General features: G+C 41.2%; 1 protein-coding gene across 7 annotated transcripts in view; it reads left to right on the top strand.

The window, feature by feature from the left end:
* GRIP1 (glutamate receptor interacting protein 1) overlaps window positions 1–15895 on the top strand; it is a 660303-nt gene that overhangs the window by 554817 nt on the left and 89591 nt on the right. For 4 of the 7 annotated variants that reach the window (XM_078076240.1, XM_078076238.1, XM_078076237.1 and 1 more), the window contains 4 exons: window positions 5999–6146; window positions 8057–8226; window positions 14233–14388; window positions 15046–15198. In XM_078076240.1, the coding sequence (XP_077932366.1) occupies window positions 5999–6146; window positions 8057–8226; window positions 14233–14388; window positions 15046–15198 (627 nt within the window). The remainder of the gene's footprint in view (window positions 1–5998; window positions 6147–8056; window positions 8227–14232; window positions 14389–15045; window positions 15199–15895) is intronic. The other 3 variants (XM_078076242.1, XM_078076239.1, XM_078076241.1) reach the window with 2 other exon arrangements.

Here is a 15895-nt window from a genome sequence, read left to right as displayed (position 1 = left end):
CATTGAGAGGATTTAAGCATAGGGTTAACATGACCCCAGCTACACTAGGAACTACTTCAAGCAAAAGAATATGACTTAAATTTCTGCATCATCAGTATATTTAGCGTAGCACCTTGAATAAAATAATAGGTGTTGATGCTTTCGCTTGCTTCGCCAACAATATCACTGAGCACCTACTATGTACATATCATAGACTGTGGAGAACCACAGTCATGAGGAGGGCGTACACAGTTCCTACTGCATGGAGCTTACATTTTTATCCAAGAACAATGAATTAAATAGCTAATTAAACAACTAATTGTTGAATGACATTTATTAGAAGTGCCGTGAAGGAAAAGCACAGGGTTCAGTTAATGCATTTCTGAGGAAGGTTGACATGGTTTGCAGGGCAGAGCAGGAATCCCTGAGGAAGTGACATTTGAGCAAAGCAGTGGTAGAGAAGTAGGTGAAGGAGAAATAGGGGAGAGTTGGAGCATTCCAGGTAGACAGAAAGGACCAGGGGCAAGAAGGCACATGGCATTTTTGAAGAATTGAAAGAAAAGGAGGGGGCTGGAGCAGAGAGAGCAAGAGCAGAATGGTGGGAAATAGAACTGGTGAGGTAAGGAGGAGCCAGATGTAGGTCCTTGTAGATAGTGTTAAATTTTTTTACCCCACATGAACAGCCACTGAAGAGATTTAAGCATGGTGTTAACATGATGAGATATACACTTTTAAAAAGATCGCCAGCTTCGGGAAGGGGGAGGCCATGAGAGGATGAGGGGCTATCAGATGATGGTAACTTAGACTGAAAGAGTGATTGTGGAGATGGAAAGAAAGGATGAAATTGAGAGCTGTTAGGAATTAGAGTAAAGAGGAATTTGTGAGGATGAGGAAGAGGATGGAATTGAGATGACTCCTAGGTTTCTGGTTTGCATGATGGAGAATAACAGGAGTCAGTCACTGAGAGAAGGAAACATGGAGGAGAACCAGTGAAGTATGGTGGGCTCACTATCAGTTTTGCACATATTGTGTTTGTTGTGCTCATGAAACATCCAAGAATTACTCAACGTGGCAGTGGGAGTAGTGGGAGCTCTGGGGAAGGATATGTGCTGGACACATAAATTTAAGAGTGATCGTGGTTAAGTGAAACTGGGCTACAAAGGAGAAAGAATAGAAGGCTGAGCTCATATTCAGTAAACTGTTGTCAGCAATCCCTGATCATCCTTGTGGTGTGTGTGTGTATAAAATGGAATATTACTCAGCCATCGAAAAGAATGAAATCTTGCCATTTGCAATGACATGGATGGAACTAGAGGGCATTATGCTAAGTGAAATAAGTCAGAGAAGGACAAATACCATATGATTTCACTCATATGTGGAATTTAAGAAACAAAACATGAACATAGGGGAAGGGAAGAAAAAATAAAATAAGATAAAAATAGAGAGGGAGGCAAATCATAAGAGACTCTTAACTATAGGAAACAAACTGAGGGTTGCTAGAGGGGAGGTGGATGGAGGGATGGGGTAACTGGGTGATGGGCATTAAGTAGGGCACTTGATATAATGAGCACTGGGTGTTATATGCAACTGATGAACCACTAAATTCTACCCCTGAAACTAATAATACAGTATATGTTAGCTAAATAGAATTCAAATAAAATTTTTTTTAAATCCCTGATCATCTTTACATGAGATAAGCACCTTCCTTTCCTCACTACCTTTATTTTTTTCGGTATAAGTTAGGACCTCATTATGACACACACACAGTCTTATTAGAAAGTTAAAGTTGTGTCCTGGAAACTTCTTAATGTGAAATCTTTCTATTATATAGTGAGTGTATAAAGATGGGAGACCATCCCTCAAACTCCGTCTTTAAAGGGTGTTATTGTTGTTATCAAAATACTTAAGAGTGTGAGGTTTTACAACCCATCTTGGTAAACCTCAGTTATCCAGAATCACTTTTCTATCTAGCGATTCACCTCTTCTACTCATTCGGAGGATATTGAAATTTAAATTTAGCTATTGCATATTGTTATAAAGTTTATCAACCTTCTCTAATTTTCTGATTCCCTAGGCTTTTCCTTACCTGACCTTGCTATTTCTTTGTAGAGTCATAGCTTATCAGGCTAGAGAGCTTTTATTGAAGTCCCCTTATTTTACAAATGAAGAAAATGAGCTCTAAAGGAAATGATGGGTTGGGCTGCATGGTATGTCGGTGGCAGAGCTAGGCATCGCCCTCCCAGCTTCCAGCCCTAAGCTCAGCTTGGAAGTCCATGCTTCTTCCCTTAACCATGACTTTAAATTTCTCTTCTCAGAACTCTGAAGCTTTCTACTTTAAAGTTTAAAAGAAACTCGTTCATGGCACATTCGGCTCCCCCAAGTGGAAATATTGCACTTGTTTTTCCTTTGAAGTCTTACTGGGGCAAGTACTGCTTAAAGAGAAACTTATTCTAGAGGTGCACCAGAGCAGTTGTGGGTGTTATCTCTCTTCTCTTCTAAATTAATGGCGGCGGAAGATCTGGTGCACTTGTTCTGTGCTTCTTTCTTCCCCCCGTAAACCACTTTAATTGTATGCACATCATCTACTTCAAGAGAACCTGACACTTGTTCTAGACACACCCCATTCTCTTCAGTCTAACCCCAAGGCCCCCCTCCACATGGGAGAATCCATAATTCAATGATAGCAGGGCACTAACAGGCAAGTGCAAAGCTAAAGGGATGAGGAGAGCAAAGGTCTCCCATGACCTCTTTAAAACTTTTTTGTCAGCTACTCACATGCATTTAATGTGTAGCACTTCACTTTTGACTTTGTGTCTGCCTCCTTTCCTACCAACAATTTCTCCTAATTGTTCCATTCTTCTAGAACACTACAGCCTGATAAAACACCTTTACCTTCATCTCAAAAGTGTTCTTAAACACTAATTAGATCCTTAAAGATCAGAAAGGAAAAAGCTTCTTGTGGGTAATCAATTCCCTACAAGTTTGCCAATATTTTTCTATGTTTCTTGATAGAAGATGTTCCTCTCATTTCTTTATACAGGAAAAAGCTTAATATTCATTCTTCACCATAACTGGAACGTTAGAACCATGCAAGAATATAATTTTTAGGACCTTGATAAATATAGGCCGGAAAAAAAGAATAACAATGTAAGAGTTTACATTTAAACAATTTCCACATATGCTGATAACCTCTTTAAAAACTCTGATCTTTAATCATGATGTAATGCTTTTAAGAAAAATGGATACGGCGTGTACACTGGGTAATGTTTGATTGTGGTTTTATAAAAAATTTACATCTGCAAATACCTAGTTGTAAATAGCTGCCTCTTAGAATAACAATTCAAGAAAGATACATTGGGGGATAGACACAAGTGAAAAGGCCTATCAGGATATAGATTTAGCTTTTAACAAAGACCCAAGCTTAAAATATTAGCTTAAATGTGATAGAAGTTTATTTATTGGGAGAGCACTGATCTCTGGAGATAGGGTTTCAGAAACCAAAGCTTCCTCTACGTGGCTCCCTGCTCTTGCCTACATGGTTGAAGATGGGTTACTAGGGCTGGGCCCACATTGCAACAGCAACAAGGAGGAAATGAGATCAAGGAGAGCACAGCCATCATTTTTAAGAGCACATCCAGAACAGCTCACTTCTCACTTCCACTCACTCCCCATTGGCTGGAATTTGGTCACTTGGCTGCACCTCACTGCAAAGGAGGCTGGGAAATGTCCTTAGCTTGGCAGCTTATTACTGAAGAAAAAAAGGAAGATGGAATACCAAGGAACAACTACCAGTTTCTGTCATTTGTAAGAGATTAAGTTATAAGTAACAGAGAAACTTTATTGCTTTCATCTGTTAAGTCAAAGAAATTTATCTTTTGACATGAGAAAACCAAGTGGAAGAATATGTGTGATTATCACCTCACAAAGCTATCTGTTATAATCCAACCAGTCTATGGGAAGTGATTTTGGAAATTAGTCCTCCTAAAATTATTCCTTCTATTATTTTGGTGACCATTTCACAGCATATATGAATATATGATCATCATATTGTATACCTGAAACTAAGGTAATCTGTCAATTATACCTTAATTAATTAAGTCCTTCTAAAGTTCTATAAAGATAATGTAAAGAAAAGGGCCTGCTGGGCCAGAGCTGACACGAGGGTCAACCTAAGCAAGAAGGGACCTTGCTAGGGAGCCTGCTCAAGGAAGGGGAGGACAGCAGACTTCAGAGTGTGAAGCTCGAGGCACCAGATTTTGTGCACTTAGTCACAGAACTTGGACTATGAGAGTTGAGAGGTGGGCAGAATCGACTACCCTAGTGAAGAAAGGACCACTAAAACAGCCTTCAGCTCGGGTCTTGATCCTGGAGTCCGGGATTCAGCTCCAGCATCGGGCTCCCGGCTCAGCAAGGAGTCTGCTTCTCCCTCTCCCTCTGCCCCTCCCCACCCTACCCCCCTTTTGTGTTCTCTCACGCGCCCTCTCTCTCTCTGAAATAAATTAATAAATAAAATCTTAAAAAAAAAAAAGAACGTACATACACGAATCCTTAGCACTGGAATACGAATGTTGTTGGCATGAATGTTCTCATCTTTACCTTATTTGAGAAATACCTTGTTTCATAGCAAACTGAAAATTGCTCTCTCCAATGGAACTTTCAGCTTCAGGAGTCAGTCCATACTGCCTGAGCTTCAGCAACAGGAACACAGATTTCCTAGTTCACCATATCTGAGCGTTGCCTTCGTGATAAAATGTACTTGGAGAAAGACAAATTTGCATTAATGAAGAGCAGTAAAAAATCAGAAAAATACTACAGTCTTGTAATACAGTCTTGTAAAATGCTTGAGGTCATAATATAGCAATAATAATAATATTCTCTATGTATAGCACTTTGTAAATTACAAAACGCTTTAACAAGACATTGATTTCATCAAAATAAACACTGAGGAAAGGATACCATTTTGTAGGCAAGCAAGCTGACTTAGAAAGTTTTAGTAACTTGGCTGAGGTACCGTGATCAAAATATTGTGAAAAAAAGAATTAAACGCAGGTGTTTTAATTCCGTGTCCAGGGCTCTTACCCGTATGACCCCTGCCTCTTCTGAACTTTAAGGGACTTCATGAGTTTTCTCATTTATTCATGCATTCATTCAACAACTGTTTATGGCTCACCTCCTCTTCTGGGCCGATCATTATGCCCGGCATTGAGGATGTCGTGATCAACAAGACATCATCTCTGCCTTCGCAGCCAGCTTGCAGTCTGGCAAAGGGCAGAAGCATGTAATCCACACTGGCCACTGCAAAACAGTGAGGTGTGTGCCATAACAGAAGGAATATAGCAGGCTGTAGGAGCACATGAGAAAGGGATCTCCCCAAATCATGAGTCAGGAGAGGCTTCTCAGAGGAGCTGATGTTTACACTGAGTCCCCAAGGTGAGGAGGAGTTGAAGGAATAAAGAGTGTTCCAAGCCAAAAATAAAGCCTGTGTGGTGTGAAGTCACTGCCGAGGGCGAAGTGACCCTAGATCAGGTCCAGAATAGGGAAAGACCCAAAGGACTTACAAATTCAACTTAGTGTATGCATTCCTAGTATTTGGCTACTGAGAGACTTCATCTATTCATCCTTCTCTCCCATCCAACCATCCATCCATCCATCCATCCACAGTAGGTGCTGTTTGAAAAACTTTTATTGAGAAACCTAGTATTGCCAGGCACTGTGCCAAGTGATAAATAGGGCATAAAGGTACACAAAACATTATCCCAACTAATGTGAAGCTTAAACTTTAATTGAAGAGATAAACCTGTGTACATATTACTGGATATGCAAGCTGGATAGAACAGGTGTCCTAAAAGGTGCCCTAAGAAGTTACCAGGGCCAGGGGGATGGTACCTGGAGGGAAATGTAAGTTTCAGCGATAACGTTAATAGACCAACATCAGACTGAACATTCTCCACATTTTTCGTGTGTCTGTTTGCTTATTGGTTTTATTTTGTTTTGTTTTCTGAAATTTGTTCTTCCGTAGATTCTGTGGCAACAGCGTCCGGGCCACTGCTAGTTGAAGTTGCCAAAACTCCTGGTGCCAGCCTTGGGGTTGCCCTAACTACCTCGATGTGCTGTAACAAACAGGTCATTGTCATAGACAAAATCAAATCTGCAAGTATTGCAGACAGGTGGGTGTTGTAGAAAGTGCCTACTTTTCAAAACTGCATGAGTGTTAAAATATGTATATATTTCTATATGTATATACACACATATGTAATACTTACACATGTACACATGCATTCACACACATACATATATGATTAAAAAACAGCTCTCCTGCCCGTTTATACAAGTTTCATCAAGAAAACAAGGTACAGTTCTAGGGCTTAAAAATTCACCTACCTTATCAGTCACCCCATAATGTTATGTTGCCTCATCCAGATGTTTGGTGTGGCCATTAGAGGTAGGAAAAAAGAAAGTCAAGCAACTGAACAAGTTTTCCTACCGTGTTCTAGGGTGATAGATTGTTTTTGGTGTAGGGTAGCTAAGCATCTCTTTAGTATGCTCCCTTTAGAGAAGTCATACGTTTTCCTGAACTGTTAACAATTAAATCTTGCCAAAATCTTATAAAAATCTCATTCCTTTTTTCTTAAATGAGTAAAACAATATTTTTGAAATAATGCAGTCTTTAAAGAGAGGTCTTACACTGTCATAGAATGTTAATCCTAGGGTTTCACTGTCTTCAAGGGCCCCTGAAAACAGCGTTCATTCCTATGACACAATAAAAACAAAAGTCCTTTTTCCTGAATTCTTTTTCCTAATTACTATTTTAGCTTATAAGGTAAGAAGGGTTGGGGGCAAAAAGACTACCTCCCCACCTAATAAATTATCTCCCAGCTCCTGGTAAGAAAACCCCCACTTCCATCGCCGAAGCTCTCCAAGTGCATCCACACAGAATTTTATTTTTAGATGGAAGGGACGACTTGAAATGCTTTTTTTGTCTTGAGAAGGAGACTATTCCCACTGTGCAAATTGCTCGATATACTCCGAGAGGCCCCGCCTCCCCTGCATGTTTCCAGCCTCTTTTCCAGAGGCCCTCGCCCTACGTGGGAAACCTCCCACCCTGACGCAGTAACCTGCAGCAACCCCTGTGGTGGTCAGTCCACAGCTCCACTGTGGGCTTACCCTACATTTGGTTCTTTACCAGTGACGGCCGTTGATCCAGGGGTATTCTCCACCACAATGGTGCAGGATGCTTTAATTTTCTCCCTCTGTTTTTCTCCCATTCCGCAGGGGGTAACCAGTTTAAGGAGCTGTCCACTTGACTGGTATGTCGGGATGCTGACTGCTGTGTTTGCTTTTCTCAACTCATCCAGTAGCCAGTCTCTTGAGTTCAGCAAGATGTAGCAGCTAGCCCTTCCCCCACCCCCCAGCTTTCCCCTTCACTCACCACGCAGGCCTCCTTTTTGACTCTTTTGACTCCTGCATAATTTCCATCGCCATCGAGAGCTTTTCTACTAATCGATGTTTAACTCCAGAATAACAAAGTAAAATATAATAATAAAGCACTGGTGATTTGGCAGCTCATGTGAGGGGTTCTGAAAAAGCATTAGCTGAGTCTCCCCCAGTTATTCCCATTCACACATAAAGTAGTTGTAAATGATCCCATTCCAATTATGCGAGTCACATCTTGACATTCTGAATATTTACCAGCTCATACTCATAGATATAAAAACCAACAAGGAAAAATCACAGAAGAAAAAAAAAAAAAAAGCCAAGGGGAAAAATTGTCCTGTTCTTCTCTTCCCTCCTACTCACTTCCCTTCAACTTTTGGCACTGCCACCCTGAAATAATATATTCTTTTTTAAGAAGCGCAAGAGAAAAACACTTCCTTGAGTTTTTCTGTATTTTCTATATTCCTATTCCTACACAAGGTACTTAACATTTGACAGATGGTGTTTCCTATAACACTTAAACTTTTCCTATTTTTAAGTAAATTGAAACTGTGTGAAATGTTAACTGTGAAGGCCGTGAAAGTCATGGTCCAAAGAGGAAGGCACTCATCCTACTGAGTATTTGTCCTTCCCCTTTCCGTAGATGTGGTGCCCTGCACGTGGGAGACCACGTCCTGTCCATCGACGGAACGAGCATGGAGTACTGTACGTTAGCAGAGGCCACCCAGTTCCTGGCCAACACCACCGACCAGGTCAAGCTTGAGATTCTGCCCCATCATCAGACCCGCCTGGCCCTGAAGGGACCTGACCATGGTGAGAGGATCCAGCTAGCTAAATCTCTGTATCTTCCCCTTGCAGTTACTGCTTCTTCAGCAGAGTTAGAGGCCAGAAGACACAGTCTACTTCCGGCTTTATCATTTCTTTTCAAAGCAGCAGGTTATCTTTGTTGGCTTTTCTTCATCTTCCAGATCGCCCCCAACCCCTGAGCCAAACGTAATTTATTTGAAATCTCAAAATTGAAGAAAGAAACATTATTTGAAACAGAATTTTCAGGCTTGTACTGTTTGATTTTTTTTTTTTTTTAAAGGCTTTGTTGCGAATTGAGTGTGGAGAGAAGGGAAAGAATTTGACTTCCTGTTCCGCATACTGAATTTCCATTCTACTTGAAGGACAATGAAGGCATATTGTAAAACTCTCACTTTTTAAAAATAATTATGAAGTGGGTATTCGTGGCACACCCTTCAGATATTTGGAGAGGGAAAAAAAAAAAACAGTCATAGGAAAGGTTGACTTTCTCTATATTTTGTCTATTTGCCAGAGTAGCTTTTCCCTTAGGATGGAGAACCACCTCTGTGAGCAAGTACCTTTCCTGGGAGTATCAGAATATTTGACTACATTTATTCTGTAACAGCTGTCAGCTGAGAGGACCCACATTTTTACTGTGTGGAAACTCACAGATATGTTTGCTAAGTGTTTATGTACCCTCCACTTAGGCATCTTTAAACAAAACCTGGTACAAGATAAAGGGCTTGGAACCCCAAATGACACTCCACTGGAGAGTCTTTCTTCCAACTCCTTTCTCCTTTCCCTTACGCCAAGTGCCCTCCTTTGTTATTCCTTGAAATGGATTCCTTGAAGCTTCACGAGTGCTGTCAGGGGGCCGGACTGGAGACGAGCTTTTTTTTTTTTTTTTTTTTTTTTTTTTTGTATTTTTAGAGAAAGAGAACCATTTTCTCTGGAATTGAAATTTTGCTTGTGAGGAGATCGTTTGTATTATGCATCTCCCACCTTCTGAAACACACCGCACTTTGCCACAGTTTGGAAGAAAAGAAAAAAAAAAAGAGGGACCAGATCATTTTCATACTGAATGAGTCAGCTGGATGCAACCTTTTTTAATTAAATGGAGCTTAGCCAGCCTGGAGCTAATGAAAATCTCTAGTACAGCATTACCTTTATCAGATTTTAATTTGACACAATGGAGCAGAGAAGGGTTGCTGTAGAGGCAGGTTAGGGAAGGAAACTCTGCCTCCTCTGACTAGAAACAGTAAGGGGTTCATGGGAATGCACCCCGTTCCGCTCAGGAGACCCCACGGGGCACACTGGCAGAGGGGAGAGATTTCTAAAACTAAGTCTCTTCTAAATTAACCCGAAGTCATCACTGGAGCTGCAGCATAGTGGGTCTAAGAATGCACACAGTGTGGTGCTTTCTCAGCGTGAGATTCGGCTTGATAAATTCTGCTGTCAGAGAATCAGAACTACGGAGCAGACCCTTGCAAAATGTCATTACAGCCCCATCTCCCCCTTTTTATTGGCCCTGTGTACAAATCGTAAGTAGTCCAAATAGTTTCCAACTCATGAAATATTAAATCTTTTTACCTGTCAAGACAATTTGAGAGGGTGAATTTATATCCTAAGATGCATGGAGGCCAAGAACAAATTTTTTTTTCACTACCAAAAACCTGATGTCATTGTGATTTTTCAGAGGGGTGGGGGATGGGGGCTGGTAATTGAAGTAATTCTAGCTTCCACTTCCGACCTTATCATCTCCTTTGGCTGACAGTTGCGCCCTCTTTCTTATCTCGCCTACAGGCATCTCCTTATATTTTACATTAAAATCAGACTTGCATTTCCAAAAGGACAAAATTATTGGCTCCGAAACATAATTACATCACGGTTAAGGAGGGGAAAAAAATACCCCCAAAATTTTATGGTGTTTATAATTCTCAAACTTCTGGGTTTTTTAATGTGGTAGAATGGTTTTACATAGTTTTACCCTTTTGCCACAAGAAAGTTCTGGTAATTTTTTTCAGGAATTCTGATGCCCGAACAGCATGTCTCTCATCCCAAGGTGGATGGAGATATATTTCCCAAGTTTTGCTTCCCAACACAGTATTCACCACCACAGTGTTTTCAGGGAAATAAAGAAACGGGCACATCAGCTAGGAATGAGAGTAATTGTGCCTTTTGCTGATAAATAGCACTAAAAATGCCAACAAGAATGAGTTTCCAATAAGGTTAGAAATTGTTCCCACTGAGGGTCTTTGGGAGACATAATCATGATTGAAGTTCATGAGACTTTGGAAGAGAACATGGAGCAGAGTCACAAGGTTCAGTACATTCAGTGCCTGGAGGACCTTCCATTTGTGAGCTCCAGGAGCAACCACAAAATCAGCTGTTGGCCTGTGCCCATAGACATCCCGGACAGGGCAGGAGGGTACAGTGAGAGAGGAGAACAGACAAAAGTCCCCTCCATGTCAGATACATCGTAGGACTCCAACAGTGATGCCATCCTGGAAGATGTAAAAAGCATTTTATTTTTAACTTGCTGCGTATGTATCTGCACAAATCCAGGAACACCCCCAGGAAGAGGCAGCGTGTGGTGGCTGAAAGGCAGGGACTCTTGAATCAGACTTCCAGACTTAATTCTGGCTCCACCACTTGGGGCCTTAAGCAAGCAACCCAACTTTTCTATTCCTCAGTTTCTTCATCTGTAAGATGGGCGTGATAATAACAGCAACACCTGCCTCCTAAGTGAATTGTGAGAATTATCTAAGATAATCCAGGAAATAGCATTTAGCACGATGCCTGGTATATAGCAAGTGCTCAGGGAAAGTTGCCTGTTATTATTGGGACCATTAAATGGGAGAATGTATAGAAATGTTTTTTGCAAAATGTAACATCTTATCTTAAAACTCGTGAAACGCTTGCCTAACAAGCATAATGAGTATCAAGTACACCACCATAAAACAGAGTAGATTTGGAGTGTATGTTCAAAGTAGGCAGTAGCTGTGCTCCCTGGCCTACATTATTTGTTGAACATCTTTGCATTCATTATGCATGGCATACAATTTCATGCATTCTCTTACGTCATTTTCGTCCCTTATTATTTCATATGTATGAAGATTTAGTCATCAGGAACAGCTCAGAGTCAAGGTAAAGGTTATGACCTACACTTAATCTGCCTGTAACGATTGGCACAGGGCTGGGCACCCAAGAGTGGTCAATAATATCTTTCTTATTGATTTGTTAATTGGGTGCTGCAGTCATAAAAAAAATGCCCAATAATTTTCAAAGTCCTCCTTAAAGAACTGAGCCAAAAAGTGAGTGTAGAATTCTAAAGTCCATTCGCTATGCTCTGCCTTCATCTGAAACATAGACAATACAGTGTAAAAAGTTCATTAGAGTGGCTGTTGGTGTGGATTAGCCAGACCCAGCAATGATCACATCTTTCCAAGAAGTCTTCTTGCACTCCCCAAAATAGAAGGAGGATGGGCAAAGAGAATCCATTATGAACTTCCCCCGCAACACTGTTTATCACAAGGAAAATGCTGCTGCAGCGTGGACGGGTACACTCCGGCTGATTCCTGTTCACTTACGCATTCATTCATTCATCTGTCATGATGGACCAGGCACTGTTCTAGCTGCTATGATAAGTCTAGTGAGCAAGACAAACAAAGTAGATTCCTATTCTCATGGAATTTCAGTATAGAGAGACAAACATGTAAAATATGTTAAGTAAATAAAGCCACATCAGACTGTAATAAGTGCTATGAAGAATAGAGAGTAGTAATGGGCTAGCTTGGGATAGGGCAGCTCTGCAGCCAGGGAGGTCAGAACAACTTCTCTGAGGAGGTGGCACCTTAGCTGAGACCTGCACGATAAGAAGGAGCCAACCCTGCAGGCAACTGGGAGGAGGAAGAAGAGCAAGGGCAAATGCCCTGAGGCAGGAAGCAACCTGGCTTGTTCTAAGAATAACTGTAAGACCAACATGATGGGGAGAGTGATAAGGATAAAGCTGGAGAGATAAGTAGGGGGCACATTTGATTCTCCTTGTAATTGTAACCCACTGAAGCCACTTAAATGGGAGTGACTTATTTATTTTTTTTTTTTAAGATTTTATTTATTTATTTGAGAGAGAGAGCACATGAGAGGGGGGAGGGTCAGAGGGAGAAGCAGACTCCCTGCCGAGCAGGGAGCCCGATGCGGGACTCGATCCCGGGACTCCAGGATCATGACCTGAGCCGAAGGCAGTCGCTTAACCAACTGAGCCACCCAGGCGCCCCGAGAGTGACTTATTTAAAAGATTATCCCGTCTTACAGATACTGAGAGGGAGGTATGTAAGTAGATAAATCAGGGAACCAAGTCCGCAGGTGTTGCAAGGGTCAGGGAGATAATGGCTTGAAACTAGGATAGTGGACAAGGAGATGGAACCCAAACTAGAAACAGCGGCGGACCGAAGGAAAGGGCCGGGGGGCGCAGAGCTTTAAAACTGCGGGGCCCATGCAGGTGTTGTGCAGATTCCGGAGGTAGTCTCCAAACCTAAGTGTCCGCTGAGTGAAATTTATTGAGTGAGAGCTACGTCTTTTTCCTTTAAAAGATACTTTATTTGTAGGCAAGTAGATAGAAAGGAAGCAGAATCAATCGTAGTAGTAAGAGCTCATTCGTTTTTATTGTGTGTACCATGCGAAGTAGTGTGTGCATAATTCTCACAATTGTCCTGCAGGGGAGATGCTTTCCCGATCTCCGCTCAACAGGTGAGGAAACTGAGGCTTAGGGAGGCTGAGTAACTGGCCAGGGTCCTACAGAGAGGCAGGGCTGCGCCAGAACTGAAAGCCAGGTCAGTCACAGCCCACAATACTCTTCCCTGCTGGTGCTTTGGTTCCGAGAGCCGTCTCGCTCCAGAAAGGCTGTCAGGTGGCCAATGACAACTTAAGCCCTTATCTAAATGAGCCTCCTTTAAATACTTATCGAGTATTTGACCCTCTACATGAATAAATGTTGTTAAATAATTCACATGTTAGGCATCTTTTACTTTAGAATCATGACACTAAAAGGAGATACGAGTTCATGTGTTATTTTTAACTCTTTAAGATTGTTCAATGAAAAATCTCATATCAGACATAGTAACACACATAACATTGCCCCTCTTTCAGAACACTGGGTAGAAAATAAAATCTAAATAATGTTGAAATTAGAATAGAAACACAATATACATTTTTTTTCAATAAAGGGGACAGGAAAATTTTGAAATAAGCTTTATTAAAATGTTACGGCATCTTAAAATATAAGAATATGTGAAATCTTTTGAGAATTATCTCTTTCAAATGTAAACATTTTTTTGCAAAAATACAAAAAAGTATAAAATATATTGAGACTTTTATTTTCTCCTTAGGAGGATACAAATAAGATTCTGATATTGGTAGATGATTGAGAATGGGTTTTCTGGGGGTTTGGGGGGGGGGGTTTGAGAAAAGTCAAGTCCAATTGATGGATCTGAGTGTAATTAAAATGTCAGAACAGTATATTGTGATGTGTGACTGGTAAACCACTTGAATCATGAGCCAATGTGATTTATTGTTCCTTCTTTTTTCTCAAAACAAGTGCTACTAAACTGGCCATAATGTGCAAATCTTTAATTACTAGTTGTGTGCCATAGATCTTTATGGGGTTGACTTTTAAGTAAGTTTTAAAAAAAAAAATGTTTTTAATCTCTGCTGCGAAGTACAGGGGGAGATTAGAAATTGATTCAGTAGTCATTTGAAAAGGAGAAAAGAAATGGGCCAGGGAAAGACATGCTTTATTCTTGGGAAGATGAAAGGCTTCCATCCCTGACGTTAATCATCTGTTTTGCTGATCACTGAGAAAGGACAAAGCCAGTAGATTTTTTTTCTTTTTCTTTTCGTTTTTTTTCTTTTTTTTTGGCAAGCAGCTTTCATTTTTTTGTTACACTTTTTATTTGTACAATTCAGTTATTTTTTCCTTTTTTTTTTTTTTTTCGGTTCTTTTTCTTATTTCTCATCATCACTTCATGTGGGCAGTGAAAATTCAGAGGACCGACAGACAACTTACGTGGGATTCCTGGGCCAGCAACCACTGCAGCCTTCACACCTACCATCACCCTCATACGACCCACCCTGACCATTGCAGAGTGCCAGCCCTGACGGGCCCGAAAGCGCCTCCTCCAAACAGCCCTCGTAATGTTCCAGACTTTCCCCTCCTGCTCTTTCATTGAAATGATATGCTTCCTCTTCCTCATCTAATTCATACCACATTTGGCTTCATGAGTGTTATGTGCTTTTTTTTTTTAGTAGCCACTTATCATTTCTGGCTTTTTTTTTTTTTTTTCCCCTGTCAGAAAGCGTTTGTCATTAGGGAAGGATGTCACTGTTCAGAATGCTTTGTATGTAGTCAGGAGATAACAATTCCAAAGATTATGGAGACTACGATGTTCTCAGCGCCTCCTTGTGTATTTGGCACCACTTGTGAAATTCATGTCAGAATGTATCTATGGAAATGAGACTGTGTACCTGATGCATGGAGTTGTTGTTTATGGGGAGACTCGTTTTAATGCTTAGTTGTGTGTGTGTCTAAAGCAACGTTCATAGAGCGTCTCTGTGTTCCATTGTGCTCCCGAGGATCATGGTGCTCCTCAAGGAGTTGTAGACTCTTGGAACTCGGAGATTCTGAAGGGCTGTCCCCATGGCCTCTGAGACCTGCTCTCTGTCTGGTTGGGGTATTTCCTAGCCATTGCTGTGCGTCCTGTGTGTCTCTCTGGATCGTTGCTGGTTGGCAAGGGTAGCAGGCTCATACCCCCCGAGAACGCTCTGTGCCAAGTGTCTACTCTCTTACAGCAGCTTTGGTGTCCTCCTTCTCTCCTACCTCCATGAGTGCATACAGCCTGAGTTCCCTGAACATGGGGACTTTACCTCGAAGCCTCTACTCTACTAGCCCTCGTGGAACCATGATGAGGAGGAGACTGAAAAAGAAAGACTTCAAAAGCTCACGTAAGTGAAACGGTAACCATTGTCTCTGGCCCGGAGAAAGTGTGTGGGCCGCTTGGCGTCAGCGGCGAGCGTGTTTTACAGTGCCTGAATGATCAGGGGGATGCTAAGGAGCGCACAGCTCTCTGCCAAAGATCAAGGAAATGATACCTATTATCTCTAGGATAGTGATTGCACGGAATCCAATTTCAGACTGAATTAGTTCAGACTGCCTTCGCCTACAACTTTGTCTCTGAAATTTTTTTTTCTTGCTCTTTTGACCTGAGAAAATAACCAAAGAGGTGATTTTTTTTTTTCCTTCGAGACTCCTTCCTTCTATTTTGGGTAGCTTTGGACATGAAACATTTGTTCTTAATTTCTTATTCACGCAAAAGCCAATTTTTTGAAAACTATGTCCCCCTTCTGATAACTGTAAGAATCCCATGCATTTGTTTAATATGATTATAAATTTACTCACTTATCTTTCCAACCAGATCTAATCATAGTCCAGAGAGGTGTGAGTATTTCTTGTCCTGTCTGTTCCCTTTGGGGGCTGTAATTATGATTCCTATAGAGAACCTCAAAGAAGATGGGCTCTCTCCCTGTGCTTACCATAGGAATAAAATAAGGAACACCCTTACGTTACCTAAATAAAATGAAACCCAGATACTTCAAGGCTGGAAGTGAAGAGAGAATGTTCTTATGAGAAGGGATGTTTGGA

The sequence above is a fragment of the Halichoerus grypus genome, chromosome 6 (genome assembly GCF_964656455.1).
Source record: "Halichoerus grypus chromosome 6, mHalGry1.hap1.1, whole genome shotgun sequence".
Taxonomy (NCBI): Eukaryota; Metazoa; Chordata; class Mammalia; order Carnivora; family Phocidae; genus Halichoerus; species Halichoerus grypus.
Note: the sequence above shows the minus strand (reverse complement) of the source record. Positions and strands in the feature narration are given on the sequence as shown.